Raw genomic sequence first — 15,965 nt, forward strand, 5'->3', positions numbered from 1 at the left:
TATAATTAAAGCCCATCCCCGACATGCCCACTCTAATAGGGATTCCAAACCTACAATCAGGTATTTTGGAAACAATGATGTCATCACCCATTCAACCTTTGCGTCTAAAAAGGCTAACTCCAACCCCCATGCCATAACCACTGTTGCAATATCCACATTTATTTTCCAATGATGGGTTGAATTCTGAAACAACTCCCATGCTATTCCCTTCACCGCCTCCACTCTTTGTGTCGGGCAAAGAAGCAACAGGTTTTGGATGGGGCCATAAAGTGCTTTTTGTTGTCTAGTCATCTGAAAAGTAAAGGTAGCCTCCATTTCTTTCACTCTGTCGCTTTCCTTGCCAACGCTTTCCAAATAGTTCTGCACTTTCTAATTAAGACCTTTTCGACTGCAATGATTTATAACCAAGTCACCTACCAACTTGCTTAGATCGCATGTTTTGATCTGACACTTTATCCGTCACTCAACACTTCTTCGTCCTTTTCAGTTAAAACATCCCTTTTCATAATGAAGGCATTTATTACATAATTTCTATATCTCCTAATCATTTGTCAAATCTGACAGTTCATCTCAGTCGTCGCCTCCATTTATTCCTTTATTAATAACTTTTCTTGTTAAATTTATTAAATTCAACTACACACCTCATCCCAATGGCTGCAACATTCAAAACACCCTTTGTTTACCTCCAATAATTGCTGCCCATTTTGATAGTTAATCATCTTCACCATTTGATTCCGTGTAAACATGACATATTTTGAAATTTTCCAAAGATTCCAACTGCTTATTTACAGCTATCAATTTTTTTTCTAAATGCCATGCCAAGATCTGATTTCTTCTAATCGCCTCCACCACCACCATCGAATCTCCTTCCACAATCACTCTACCACCTCCCACTTTCTCTGCACACTGAATTGCTAATAAAGCTGCTTGGAACTCCACTTCATTATTAGTTCCATCGAATAATTGATTTGCCCCAAAGGCTAGAGTTTCCCCATTATGAACCCGAACTATAAAGCCCGCCCCTGATTTACCAAGATTACCTATTGCTGCACCATCAAAATTCACCTTGATCCAGCTCTCCTCCGGTGCTACCCACACTGACTTTTGTCTTTGTTCTTTCTTTGACTTATCCCTACTTAGAGTTCGAGCTTGTCTAATTTTAATCCCTGGCCATTCTTTTTGAATAGCTCTATCATCTTTCGTAAAAACACATTTCATTTGATCCTTTTTGAACACTACAACACTGGCCACTTCTTCTATGGAATGGTCAATCCTTTTCAAGAGTTTTTCCACAGGGTCCAACAACTCTTGAAAGATTCTCCTATTTCTTTCTCTCCAGACCTCCCAAATTACAGTTGATGGACTAATCCTTCACACACTTTCAAGCATATTTTTCTTTCCCATTTGTGGCCAAGGTGAAAAGAAATCCTTTAGAGAATTTCTCCAAGGCTCTTGCCAACCCACCTTAACTTGCGCATGTCTCCGACATTTGTCTACTACTTCACAATGGAACAACATATGATCTACTGATTCTTTTTCCTTCACACACATTACACATTGCGTTAGACCGTGAAACCCTAATCTCTTCCTTCTTTCCCTTGTCAGAATTTGACCTTGAATAGCTAACCAAGAAAAGGTCCCTGCTTTAGGCAAAATCTCCTTATGCCAACATAAATCTCCAGCTTCAAAACTATCTTCCATTCTATGTGACAGTAATTCATAGCCTAACCTAATAGAATATTCACCTGAAGAAGAAGCACACCATCTAATCTTGTCACTTCTTTCTATTAAGAAGACTTTTCTCTTAGAGAAAACATTTTTTAGAAAATGTTGTTGTTGGAGAGAAAGTCCCTCCACCCTCCTATCCTTCTAGACCCAAGATTTACCCAATAGTCCATCTGACTCTATCATGTAGTCTCTAACCTTACAGCCCCACAAGTTACACAATATATGTTTAAGATTCTCCCTTGCGAGCATTTTTTTATTTGGGGTAGAAATTTGAGCTTTTTATATGGTGCAATTGCTTGTTTTGCTTTGGGACATAGTTTTCCAAAAAATGCTAATTGTCACAAGTGTTCTTGAGCAATTCTCCTTTGGGGAGTATTAGGGGCTTTGTTCTTGCTCCCGTGGTAACATTTAGGAAGCCATTTTCTTTAAAGTGCATGAATTTTTTTATGTTGTCAGATTGCTCCCATTTTTTGATAGAATTGTACTTTGAGCTTGTGGCCTCATTTTGCATTTGTATGTACAAATATCCTTCCTATCTATTAAATTGGTCATGGTGGATTGCGAAAGAATGTTGAGCTTGTATCAAATTTTTTCATAATCCAAATATGCTAAACAAAGAGATAATTGTAGTTAGGGAGATTGATCACCAGTCTCGAGTCTAGACCTTACATTTTGTTCCTATTGTTCCTTTGACTGATGTACACACTATGGTATCTTGTGTGGACTTATTTGTGGACATTTAGTATTGTTGTTTGAATCTTGGAATGCTCTCGTCTTTTGGGGCTACTTGAGATGTGGCTTGATATTCCATCTCCTTTAGTCATGTACTGTTGCATCTTACTCTTGTGTTGCTATGGTTTTGGCTGCTTGTGATTCAATGCAGTATGAGTATGACTTTCATAGTCTTCCAGTTATGGCTACATGGGATGTTGTACATTCCAATTTGAGAGACACCATTGGTTGCATTCATCATCTCATTGATGGAGATGATCCTTCTTTAGTTGCTGTGAGGGAACACGTTGACCCTCTTGTTTATTCTCTACATGATCATTCCTTGCAGCTTGACATGAGTGTGGATACTTATGAGTAACGCTTGGACAAGGTGAGATATTTTTGTCTTTGAGATATTTCCACATTTGTTTTTAGGAGATCTGGGATTTTCATCTTCATAAGTGTGCCCTAGAGTGCCTGTTTGGATGGTGGCAACTTTCATCGTTGACATGGAGACACTTAAGCATACTTAAAGACATCACGTATCATCTATCTTCCCCTAAGGTATGGGATGACACCCTACACACCATCTTAGTTTTTTTTTTCCCTTCCTAAGGGGTGAAACATTATTCAATGAGATCGGATCATCTTCAACATTCAATGTCGAGCATCTACTATGTTTGCAAAGGACTTTACTTAAAGTGGGGGTAGGGGGATTGTATGGTTTCTTTTCTTTTCTCACATGGGGGGACGTTTTCCTTGCGTGGGGTTTTCTTTATCTCATTGTTCATTGAGAGCATTTTTTTTTCATATCTTTTGAGGATGAGTTTTATCCCTCTAGATTTTCTCCTTTTCTTTGTTTGTTAGGTTTTGCATTCCAACATGGGTATCTAACACAACCTAGTAGCTGGGACCCATCTTGCATCTTTGCATTTGTGTATGTTCTCCCTAAGTTGCACTCAAGGGGGTCTCTTGGTGTGAAAGGGATATTGCCTAACAAGTTCATCATGTAGGTCCTAGTTGCACATGTTAAGTTTATTGAGGGTACACACACAGGTCTTACAACTCTTTGTAGAAGTCTTAGTTGTCATGTGGTCTTATGTTATCAAAGGGATATTTAGCCTAGCGCTTAGTTCTTAATTGCACATGCTACTTAAGTTTACTTAGGGTACACACAGGTCCTAGGAATATTTCTAGGAGTCTAGTTGTCATGTGATCTTATGTTATCACATTTACTTCTTGCTTTCTAGGTTGTCATGTTAGCTGTCCCAAGTCAAATGACTAATACATGTCATCATTGTATGCAATCCTATGTTCACCTTGGCCTATGGAACCAAGGGCTTCTCTTTGTTATCTCATTTACTTTTTTTATAGAATAGCATTTTTCTTTCATTGTTGATCTCTCTTGCGCTTTCATGAAGTGCCTAGATCTTGGGTGGCTATAATCCTCAGCCAATCTTGCATGGTATAAAGTATTCTAGACCAACTCTTGCAACAAGGATAAATTTAATACATATCAATAATATTGAATTGATAAGTAGGAGATGATTTCCACAGCTAGTCAAATTGTGATGTGAATATCAGGATTTAACTGTGTGATTTTTGAGTCAAACTCGATGACTCATGTTTCATGAGTAGTAATTCAACATGAATCCATCTCTCATGAGAATAAATGGAACACTTAGCACTCATTGGATCTAGTTTGACTCAAAAATCACACAGTTAAATCCTGATATTCACATCACAATAATATTGAAGTTTGTTTTTGGACAATGAAATCAGAAAATCCAAATTATAACAGTTTTATTTATATAACTTATATCATTAACTTTGAATCTGAATCATGATATATTTATTGCAGTTATGCTATAGTTTGTGGTGTCCTGTCATGGTTAATATAATTTCTTTTATATTGCCTTTATATGCTGTCATGATATATTTATCGTTGCTGTTATAATGCTGTCATTATTTAACAGTCTTTTTTTAATGTTATGAATGATTTTCTTAAACATCATTTAAAATTGTTTTCCAACAGGATTCACTTGGCCATCCCCAGGGATGGTCAAGGTGTAATGTCCCCAATGAGGACTCTTACTCAATTTGCCCTAGAATTCCCAATGGGGTTTAAATTATGCTTGGGGATGTAATTGTCAACTTGATATTTGATTGAGAGCTGCAACCAGGTTAGTTAACCAAATAAACATATAATTGAATAATCTTAAAATAGAAATCTAGCTTTTAATAATATTCAAAATGTGCATGTGGGATTCCCTTAAAGCTTTCCCCAATAATCTATCGCCATTATGAAGCACCATGGGAGATCATATAAGGCACCTTGAGTTTGTCCATCAAGCCCAGGAACAGAGAATGACACCTGCCATTCAGCCTCCCAGCCCCACCCAGGTTTACCCAAACCGAATGCCTTATGCTTCTTGCTTTCCTCATATCCCCTACTTCCCCTCCATAATGGAATTGTAGATTGGATGAAAGTTTAAAGTAATCTTCATCCTCATTAGACATGCCTACTTCATTATTACTTATGCATACACATAACAATCGATCATCTACAGACATTTATACTTTTTAAATGAAGACGGAATAATTTAGCTAAATCATTTTACAATATATTATAGTCGTACCAAAATCTGACTAGCATGTAAACTGCTATTTGATATATTGATTTCTGAGTTTCTTAATCTTTATTAGGTCTAATGCTGATTGTGTCTTCTTCGATGTCCTGCCTCCAGCACTGAGTGGTGCTTCATCTCTCCAATGAGGAGCACGAGGTTGTGTCACTTCATCTAAATGGATCTCTTCTAAACAGTTGGCTCCTGACTCTTTCTCTTATGGGTTTCATCAGTTAAGCATATCTAATCACTGATTTGCTAGAGCAAAACATTTGTTGAATCATCACCCCTCTTAATTAATCTGTCATTGCCTTTAGGCTTTAGTTTGTCTTGTCTAGTATAGTCTTTGTTACTAATAGCAGTTGCTCGTCATACTGTGATAACTACTATTGCTGCTCATAATCATGTCAGAACAAGTACCACTCTGTCATTTATGCAGTAATAAAATCACTGCTTGCAATAATCACGTGCCCTTGTATTGTATTCATAGTGTGTATATCATCTTAAGCATCGTAGTTAATAGGATAGAACTAATATTTTATCTCTACTTGCCTTGGCATGATTACGTTATAGAAAATTGTGAAGTCTTACAGAGTAAGACAATTTCTCGAGTTTGTTTGATGATTAATGAGTTATAGCTAGGGTCGTGATACATGGGATATTGAAATGTCCTTTTCTGCATTAAGGATGACCACAGATCTAAATATGATGTATTTATTGCTATTATACATAGTTACACTGCCCTACGGGATAGGGGGATGGCGGGACGAGGGGAAAAGTTTCCGAGACAAGGGAGAGAGGGGCCTTGATTTGGGGACTGTGGGGAGGGGGAGTAGGGGTGTATATACTATACATACGGTACTTAAAATGCTAATTATGAAAAGATGTACTACAATTATACAATATAAGATATAAAGATGTAAAAAACTTAAACATTGAACATTGCATTGAAGTTTTGAACTGGAACATCATGATTCATGATCAAATGACAAACATTGAACATTGGACATCAGCAAATGAAAGAGCGTCAAATTATATAATTTTAAATTTATAATATATATTAGTCTTCAGATCAATAGTATGAGTATCTAGATTCTACTATTTAATAGTAATCAATGATCACATAAATCATGTCATAAAGATGATTACAATAAGTATCATGTGCCATGAATCATGATATCAAGATAAGTATATAATGCAAACAAAAACTACAAGTCTCCAAGAGTCCAAATCAAAATGCCAAATGGATGATCAATGATCATCCCCTAGAGACTGGAAGTTGAAACTCATAATTAGTGGAACTATCAGTCTCTCCAAGATCAAGAGCCGAAAAGGGAACACTAACTAGCCCTGTGGCTGGATCTAAAGCATCCTCATCAATTTGCGATGGCTCCTCATTCTCTACATCCCTTCGTGATGTTGGGCTCCTTGTACACACGTGTCTTGCTGTCATCAATATGCAAAACACTGTGTTTGAGAGATAAGTTTATTCCTCTTAAGAGAGTGGATGAAGCTATATGTAGACCAATTCCTCTCAGAAGCTGAGGAACTAGAAACCTGAGATGAAAATTAATTGGCCAATGTGAGACTCGGGAATTAGAAGTTGAACAATGATCATTGAAAACTTAAATAAGTTCAAGTTGAGGAACTAAGTACCTGGGACAGCAAACAAATAGCTAGTGTTGTGGTTGTAGATTTTGCTCCATAAGCTGACCACCACAAAATGGGATCGTCTTGTGCCATAGTCTTGATAATCGCGTTTGTCGCTTGATTGTAACCCCTAAGAGTAGCAAATTTGGTCCACTCAGTGCGAACCTTAGCTGCTGTCTCAAGGTCATACATCCTATCTACGCACTTGAAGAACCCTTCCTTCACCTGAAAAAATTAAAAAGTACAAATTATTAGCAAATAGAAGAATCAAGATGCTAATAATGTAAATGATTTTAATTTATAAAATGATACGAGTCTAAGAAAGTCTTAAAGATGATTAAAATGAGTAGTGTTATATAATAAGTTAATAATATAAATCACCTCATCATCGTGAAGTGGTGTAACTCTACCAGGCCTAGTCACGTACCGCTTCGGATTTGATGCATAGGCAACCATGTGTAAGGGTGTGTTAAGTTTGTCCCATTTATGCTGAATAATAGGCCAAATGTGATCATTGTAGAAGGTTAATGTGGGGTCCTTATCTCACACAACTGCCCTCATTTGCCCAAGCATAGAATCAATGCACTCATACACCTCTCCAAGTGTAGGTGCATCCCCATCACCATACTTGAATCCCTCGAAGATTGGTCTAATGATAGAGGCAATGTATTTGGCATCGCTCCAAAATACATCACTCTTAACTATTTCCTTCACTCTCATCCTCTGCTCTGACTTGGAACCATCCCACATATTCCATTCATTTGTCATAACCATTAGTTGTAGTGGTTCTTGCAACTCAAGCATTCTCTCCAAGTGAATGAAATAGGATGCATACCGTGTCTCAATTGGCTTTAGGAACTCCTCCTTGGTGAAGCTCCTAAATAGTGCATGTGAGGTGTGGTGGTTGCAGATATACATTTGCACATCTCTAGCATCACTCACCACTCCCTTTACCCAACTAATCTTCCCCATGTCGTTTAGAGCATTGTTCATAGCATGCACACAACAAGGAGTCCACCAAATATGTCGATATGTGGCCTCAACAAGCCTCCTTGCAGCTCTGCATATAGGAGCTGCATCTGTCACTACTTGGACCACATTTTGTGGCCCAATCTCCTCAATGGCTTCCCAAAGAATCTGAAACTGAAAATCAGCATCTTTTCGATGCCTTGAACAATCAACTGCCCTAAGAAAGAATGGGCCCTCTGTGCATGTGACTATGACATTGATGAGTGGATGGTGTCTAATGTCTGTCCACCCTTCCATGATAATTGTGCACCTTGAATCCTACCAAATAGCCCTCGTGCTCTCCATGGACTCACTAACCTTGGAATACTCATCATCCAAGATTTTAGTCCTCAATTTGTGCTCACTTGGTGGCACATATGATGGTAACCTTGCTTTTGCTGCATTCTGAAATGCCTCCTTAAAATAAGGAGACCGAGCAATACGAACTGGAATGCCATTGGCAAATAACATGCTCCCAATGCATGCATCTAACTTCTCTCTTGTCTGGGCTGCAAACAAATCTGCTATAGTGTTGTTGTTACTAGATTGTGCCCTGCGTTTTCCCTTGCTCGACTGGGCTGTTGCTACACCATAGAGCTATAAGTAGAGGAAGGTACGGAGGCTGCCCCTAACAATGTAGTAGCTGAAGCTCTATACTGTGGTCTAGAAGAAGACATGTGTCGGTGTTGTTGCTCGTGTATTTGTTGCTCATGCACTTGCTGTATAGTATGAACCTGCTGCCTACCAGCCAAGGTAGTAGGCACTGGAATGCCCAAGTCATTTGGAACTCCCCAAACCTTGTTGAATTCAATTCTCAAGTTCAAGTTTTTGGATTCACTCAAAAACTTACATGGTCCAACACCTTTACCTATCCAAAAGAGGAGGTGTGCATTCGCTCTAGTGATGCTACCATACCATTCATCACCACAAATATTGCATCTCCCCTTGTGCCACCTGATGCTGATCCGCTTGTTATTCTAGTGGCAACTTGTTTTAGAGGAGATTTTGTATCCAACTTACCCCTAGTCCACTGTGCCAAAGATGGGGAGGGGCAATTGATAGATGGAGTACTAGGTAGTTGAAATTCACTACCCATGGAAGTGGAACTAGTTTGGGCCCCTTGCTGATTTGGCCTAGACCCAATGTCACTAAGAGAATCATAGTGGGAGCTCATTTTGACACTGCATTTCACAAAATGAAAAAAATAAAATTAATTAACAAACTTTCAGCTTATGCCCTACTTTAAATTTTCTAAAATTTGAAACTAAATAACAAGAATTTGCAAAATGAAACATCAAGAATCTTAATCTATTATTTATAAATGATTCAATGAATGAATGATAACTATAACAAAATGAAACAACTCACATTTAGAACTAAAAACATTGAGCAATAATTTATAAACATGCATTTGAAAATAAAAAAAGAAGTTAAAAGACCTCTTTTGCTTGAAAAACTCCGTTAACAAGATGCTAAACCCTCGTCTTCTACTTTATACTCCTAGGCTCTCCTTTTTCACTTGCAAACACTTTCTACACTCTTGCACAAACCCTTATCTCAGCTCTTCACTCTTCTTCTTGCTGTTGCAAACAATGAGAAATGCAAATGTGAATAAAAATGAAGAATAAAAGGCATTTGAACAAAGGAGGAAGGAATGGGCCCCACATCCCATTATAACAAAAATAGAACCAAAAAAATTAAAATAATGCCTTATTTAAATTTTTTTTTAATGTCCCCCATCTTGTTGCCGCGGGAGACGTCTCAGTGTCCCCCCACACTTAAAGGGGACCACGTCCCCCCTCACCCACATGGGATGTGGAGACGTCTTGCCATCTCTAGTGGAGGTGGTGCTCTAGGTGGCGTTGCCTGAGATTTCGACCCCTTGTTTGGAGACGTCTCACCGTGTCCAACGGAGGTGGCGCTTTGAGTGGCGCCGCCCGAGATGCCGTCCCCCTATCTCGGGTGCAGCTTGGTTTTGGTGGGGGGATGTGTCACCATGTTACACTGCTATTATACGACAGTTATTGGTGTCATTTTTCGTGGTTAATTTAGTTTCTGTTATAGTGATGTCATGGTATATTTATTTCTGCTGTTATAATGCTGTCTTCGTAGACTTCACTGCCTTATTTTAATGTTATAAATGATTCTTTTTTCTTTCGAACATTATAAAAATTGCTTTCCAACTAGAGACAGACGGTCAAGTTTTATCTCTAGCTGCCTCGAGGATGATCGAGCGTCCCCAATGTGTTTCATGTCGTCCCCAATTTCAAGGACACGTTCTCAGACATTTCCACATGTTCTTAGTTTAAGGGAGACAGTTTGGGGACATCCCACCATCCCTAGAATGCTTTACGGGAAGGAGATTTGAAGGGTTGGGATGTACCCCGGTTTAACAGAGTTAATTGGTTATGTTTTCTTACATTCTCCCTTAACAAGTCAACATAACACATTATTAGCACTTGTACCTATAGAAGGTTCAAGAATATGTTGATAGGTAAAACGTAAATGTATTTTAGCATTGTATAATTTGTTAGATAATAATTAAAATCTATTATATTGATTATTGTAAGGTCAATATTGTGAATATGTTATTATTATTATATCTGTTAATATACTAATAATAATAAACTCATAAAATATAATATATTAAAATTATAATATACGTATAACAATTATATAGGATTGTTCATGATTATTACTATATTATCATTATGGTATTATTATATTTTAATAAATTTTGCATTATTATTATATCATCTTATTTTATATTATACTTGATCATAATCTTTGTAATCAATACAGGAACATTACCCAAAAATCAATTTTAAAAATTTTATAATACCTTAGTTACCGATTCGGGCATTCATGATTTCTTTTCCCATTAGGATTTGTGAGTATATATATAAAATTTATAGATATAGATATCTATGCATTAAATATATATATATATATATATATATATATATTTCAAGTTTGGCCTGTGGGTCCTTGGGGATTCATGACAGATTCGTGAGGATCTGAGTGGATTTGTGATAGATTCGTGCAGGATCCTTGTTTTGGACAGTGGATTCGTCCGGATTGGCGGTCGATGGATCCACAGTCCAAAACAAGGATCCTGTCCTAATCTGGACGAATCCTGCCACAAATCCGGATCTGGATAGATTCGAATCCGAATCCAACGTCCTGGGCACGAATCCGGTAACTAAGATACATCCTCTATCATATTTTGCAATTCAGCAGTTCTTTTATAAAACAAACCTTATAATGTAAAGAAATATATCTCTATATTCTTCGCAGTTTCATATGGTCCAGAAGACCACCTGTTGTATGACCATAGATTTATTTTTATTTTCCTTTTCACTTGTGCATCTTGCTTGCTGCTTCATTGGAGTAATAAATTTGATTTTCTAATGTCATTGTGATGTTTTTAGATTTCCATGTGACAATATCCACTTTTACTTTAGAGTGGAGCTGATATTAATCCAAGTTTTACGTGGTTCATTTATGGAACTAAATTTTTGCTCCATAGTATTTCCAGCAGTTTAACGGTGAGTTAAAACTTGTTTCAGGGAGATGGAAGATTGTATTACAATTATTGAATGAAATGTCCACAATAAAAGACTATAAGCTAATTAGTAGTCCTAAAATATATGAGTTTTTGAATTTTTCCATGTAAGAAGTCTTCCTGCAGGTACATAATAAGTAATATCTGTGAGAAGTTGGGTTAAGTGCTAATAGGTATAACAGACAAATTTAACATTGTTAGTTTGAGTTAACGCAATCAAGTCTTTAGGAAAAATTATGCCACTCAGAGGAAGCAACAAGAAAAGTGATGGGCATCTGAATTTCCACATTAACCAATCCTTCAGACATCATGTTGCAGTGCTTCTTCTCCGGCACAGTGCCTTTTATCATATCTTCTCAGTCCATTATCATCTCTTCTCAGTCCATTGACATTGTACCCCTAATTTCATCAATAGGAGGTGCTTTGCAACCTAAAATGGAGCCAAGAATTCTATGAAAAGTTTGATATTATTTAATTCAACAATGAACCCCGAAAAGTTGAAATTTGAAAAGATGGCAAATTTTGAATTATTTTATGTGCATTTTCAATAGTATGTCTAGGAAGAATAACTTTTTAGAAACTGCTTTTTTGTTGCTGCCTTATACTAGTCCCAAATCCAGCTTTAGGGGAGATTAGAATTGGGGGCTAAAATGAAACATTTTCCAACTCCCTAGGGTTGCTAGTAGAGGAATGAAGACGGAATTGCCAAATGACATTTATTATGTTTGTTAATATGGGAAATTTTTCCTTTTGCCAAGGAAGAGAAATGTAATTAAAATGATCACCTTTTTTTTAATCGGTGACCCAATTATCTGGGGGATTTAAGATTTATTGAAGATTCAACCGTGTGTTAAATAAAATTTATTTAAAACAGAAGCAGTGGATACTTAGTTGTTAAATTGCAAAAGTTTGGACCTTAAATATTTAAGAAAATTATATTAATCACGTCTCAGCAGTTGAGATATTAATAAAGTTTGTGGACATAAAAAGTCAACAAGCAATTGAACTACAAGTGTAATTTAAGCTTTAAGTTGAATTCCAGCTGTGAAGGATTATTTTGCATTTTTTTTTCTTCTAAATATTGTGTATTGGGAATCATATTTATGTTTATCTTGGAAGTAACATTTTGTGATCTTGTGGAAGCTACATGTTGTCACATTTCTGTATTTTGCAGTTACCAATCCACATTAAAGCAACTTTTTCAAGAAAATGAGAATGGAGGTCAGTCAAATTCTCAGTTAGCAGCTGCCACAATGCGAATAATGTCTGCACTTCAGACCAATCTGGATGGGAAATCAAAGCAGTATAAGGATCCTGCACTAACACAACTCTTTCTTATGAACAATATTCACTATATGGTTAGATCTGTAAGAAGGTGAGTGGATATCAAATTTCTGCAAATAATAGTAAGATCTTTATTGATTGAATATGTTTAATTTATTTTGTTGCAATTTAAGCTCATTGAAATGAATAGCACGTTGGGTGTTTTGATGCTTTGTTCTGTGGAAGCATTTAAAGTTTGTTTCCCTCTATTATAAAGGTCAGAAGCAAAGGATTTGCTGGGTGATGACTGGGTACAGAGACACCGTCGAATAGTACAGCAGCATGCCAACCAATATAGAAGAATTGCTTGGGGAAAGGTATGTTTCTGTGAATCAGGGTAGAAATTTCATATGATTTCTATACAATTTAAGCCTTTACATAGTTCATTATTTATAAATTCACAGGAAAAAGTAAGTACAGCAATGAATAGCTATGACAACTTTGGAATGTAGCTGGATTAGATTGTTAACTAATTAAACATGTATACAAACCTGCATTGTGGAACGCATTCAGATAAAAGTAGACATGAACAGGAGTGTGATTAAATAATAGCATTGTATTTTTTTTACAAATAGGAATCAGGTTTCTGTATTCAATTATTCTTGTTTTTAAAGAGAAGTGAGGTGATCTTAGGACATTTAGATGTCCTTGGAAGGAACTGGATGGAGACAATTCTATAAGTCATTGCTCTATAAAATTGCATTGTCCTAGACTCTAGACATATATTTTATTTTAGATCCACCAACTCCGCATGTAACATATTATTTTGAATCTGTTTAACATTGTAGGATGGTATGAATAAAATTATAAATAGTTTAGTTTTCTTGGCAGTTTTTCAATCCTTTTCTCAATATATATATTGTGCAAAACAGTGCATTAATTTTTTAGGAAGAAAGGCATCTTATATTACATCAAAGAAAAGAAATTATACCAACTAAAAGGAAAGGAACACAAAAGAGGTCTCTACATCTTACCTTATTTACATTACATGCTGTGTCTTATGCAGTTGCTTTATACTGCATTTTTTAAAGTGATTTCTTTGTGTATGTACTATTGTACCATGTTCTTATCAGATTTCACATATATATGAGTCAAGCCTTTTAGCCTTTGAAAATATAATGTGCTTGTAGCTTGTCATATTAATTGTTTGGAAAGATGCCATAGATAACGGTTACACTGCTAATAGAAATTCATAATAACTATTGAGGAACGATCGCTGCAGATTTAATAGCACTGCCTGTAGTTTCTGTGTGATCCAAAGGCAGCGATCTTTCTTGCATTTATACTGAGGATGAGCCAAGGAGAGACATGTCCCTTCATGGGACATGTCTATTGATTATTATGTGACTAATATAATGACAATTATTTATGACTGTGTATGTGTGTGTGTGTGCGCGTGTGTGCGCACATAATATCTCTTAGATCATTATATTAATTTCTTCAGCATTACATAATAATTATATTTTAGATATATATATTATATATGTTAAGTATATAAATCATATCTCACATATACTAAATATATATATGTATCTTCAATTGTTTTATCTCATAGGATTTATCTGACAAAAGCTATAGAAACATCAACGCCCCCTCTTGGCTAAAGAGGATAAACACATGATTTGATATTACCTCAATGTAATATCAAGAATGGCATGATTATGGATATCTTTGATCAGAAGATATTCTTTATAATGATATCATCTCATGATATCAGAAGTAATGGCCTCAGAATATCAAGTCGCATGATATTCACCAAATACTCAAAATGTTCATTAGGTATGTGCACACATATCACTCTATGATACTTACCATGGGAACATTATAATCATGGTTTGCTTACAAATGTTAATCTACCATGAGATATATAATTATACAATACATCACATATACATCAACCATATGATATCCATCATAATAGAAGGTTAGACTATTGTAAGATTGTCAGCTTACTATAGTAACCACAAGCAAACATCAATGAAAGATCATCACCTTCCATGATGTTTCTACAGAGTCATGTCATAAATCACATGACATCTACCATGAACATTTCCAAAAGTTGGAACAAAGGCTTTCACCTCAAACTCTCTCTCATAGAGAAGGCTGCATTAAAGTACATCTTAGGTGATCATTGATGTTGAGGGTCCCTCTCACTAAAGGCTCCGATCCATAACTCCAAGCTTGTCTTCAAGAATATACGAACTTCACTTTGGCAGAAGACTTAGAGAAAATATCAGTTGTGAGATCTTCAGTGATAATGTTCTTTGAATGAATAGTAGTCCAAGTATCCATCTATGGTTTAGGCATTAGCATAAAGACCTTTTAGTCTACACATATGGAACTTCATCTCATGAATCACAATCCTATAACTTCTACATTTATTGATCACTGGAGAATCTATCTCGACATGGTCTACTCCCTCTAGATAAATATGATCAAGATTTTTCAGAAGTCAACTGAAACATATCCTCCATCTGCTCCCTCTCTTTCCAAGGTTGCCTCTAATGAAATGTCAGGCTCCCTCTTGATATAGAAGGATACTCATAATCTCAATCATCAAAGATATTTGCTTCAAGAGCCTCACTTTATCTAGCATGATCATCAAATGACTAATGAATCCTAGATCAAAACTTCTTTGGAGCTACTATCATAAGATTGAGTCTTGCACAATTTTTGGTAGCATGCCTAATATACCATTCTTCTTTCCCCGCAAGAACATCTCCAAATACAAAGGAAAATATCACGGCAAATAGCTCTTTATAGTATGTATAGAAACACAAATAAGAGAGAGGCTACAACGAGTAGATAAATGTATTACTCAAGAATAATAAATACTTATCTGCACATCAGCATCTTTGATACAAGTTGCTCCAATGAAGGTCCATATGCAACAAATCCGAAAGTGCCTCCAAACAAGCATTTGTCAAACAATGAGAATGAAAAATTGATTATTATTCCCCCTACAATGTAAAATTCCTACTTCATTTTATATAGTTTTCAGTCACTATCAATTCCAAGGAGAGACAATCAATCATTTTCCACTCATTTCTGCAGCTGTATTAATGGCAGTAGTAGTTCTTGTATAATCCATAGTAATGTCCCCTCTCTCGTCTATCTTAAAAAGTTGGGACAAATACTTTGCAAGGTCAAGTACAAGATTATTTTGCTTTTGTATCTCACTATTATAATAGATTTGAGCTCTAACATCACTTAATGAGATAACCATTCATCTATGAGTGTCCACCAATCCTGATACTCGACTCATTACACACCGGATATAATACTCCTTTCTTATAATGCACACTCATGACTCTCATCGCAGTTATATGGCATGCTTCTATTTTCACACACCA

At 36.2% G+C, this 15,965-nt stretch overlaps 1 protein-coding gene across 1 annotated transcript in view; it reads left to right on the forward strand.

Annotated features, from left to right (window-relative positions):
• The window catches only part of LOC149531769 (exocyst complex component EXO70A1-like), a 66,550-nt gene that overhangs the window by 41,569 nt on the left and 9,016 nt on the right, over positions 1-15,965 (forward strand). Inside the window, exons 8-9 of the mRNA XM_089810534.1 lie at positions 12,464-12,664; positions 12,830-12,929. Of these exons, the coding sequence (XP_089666660.1) occupies positions 12,464-12,664; positions 12,830-12,929 (301 nt within the window). The remainder of the gene's footprint in view (positions 1-12,463; positions 12,665-12,829; positions 12,930-15,965) is intronic.

Source organism: Cupressus sempervirens, chromosome 11 (assembly GCF_028749045.1).
Source record: "Cupressus sempervirens isolate cs-2001-9-10 chromosome 11, ASM2874904v1, whole genome shotgun sequence".
In the NCBI taxonomy this organism is placed as follows: domain Eukaryota; kingdom Viridiplantae; phylum Streptophyta; class Pinopsida; order Cupressales; family Cupressaceae; genus Cupressus; species Cupressus sempervirens.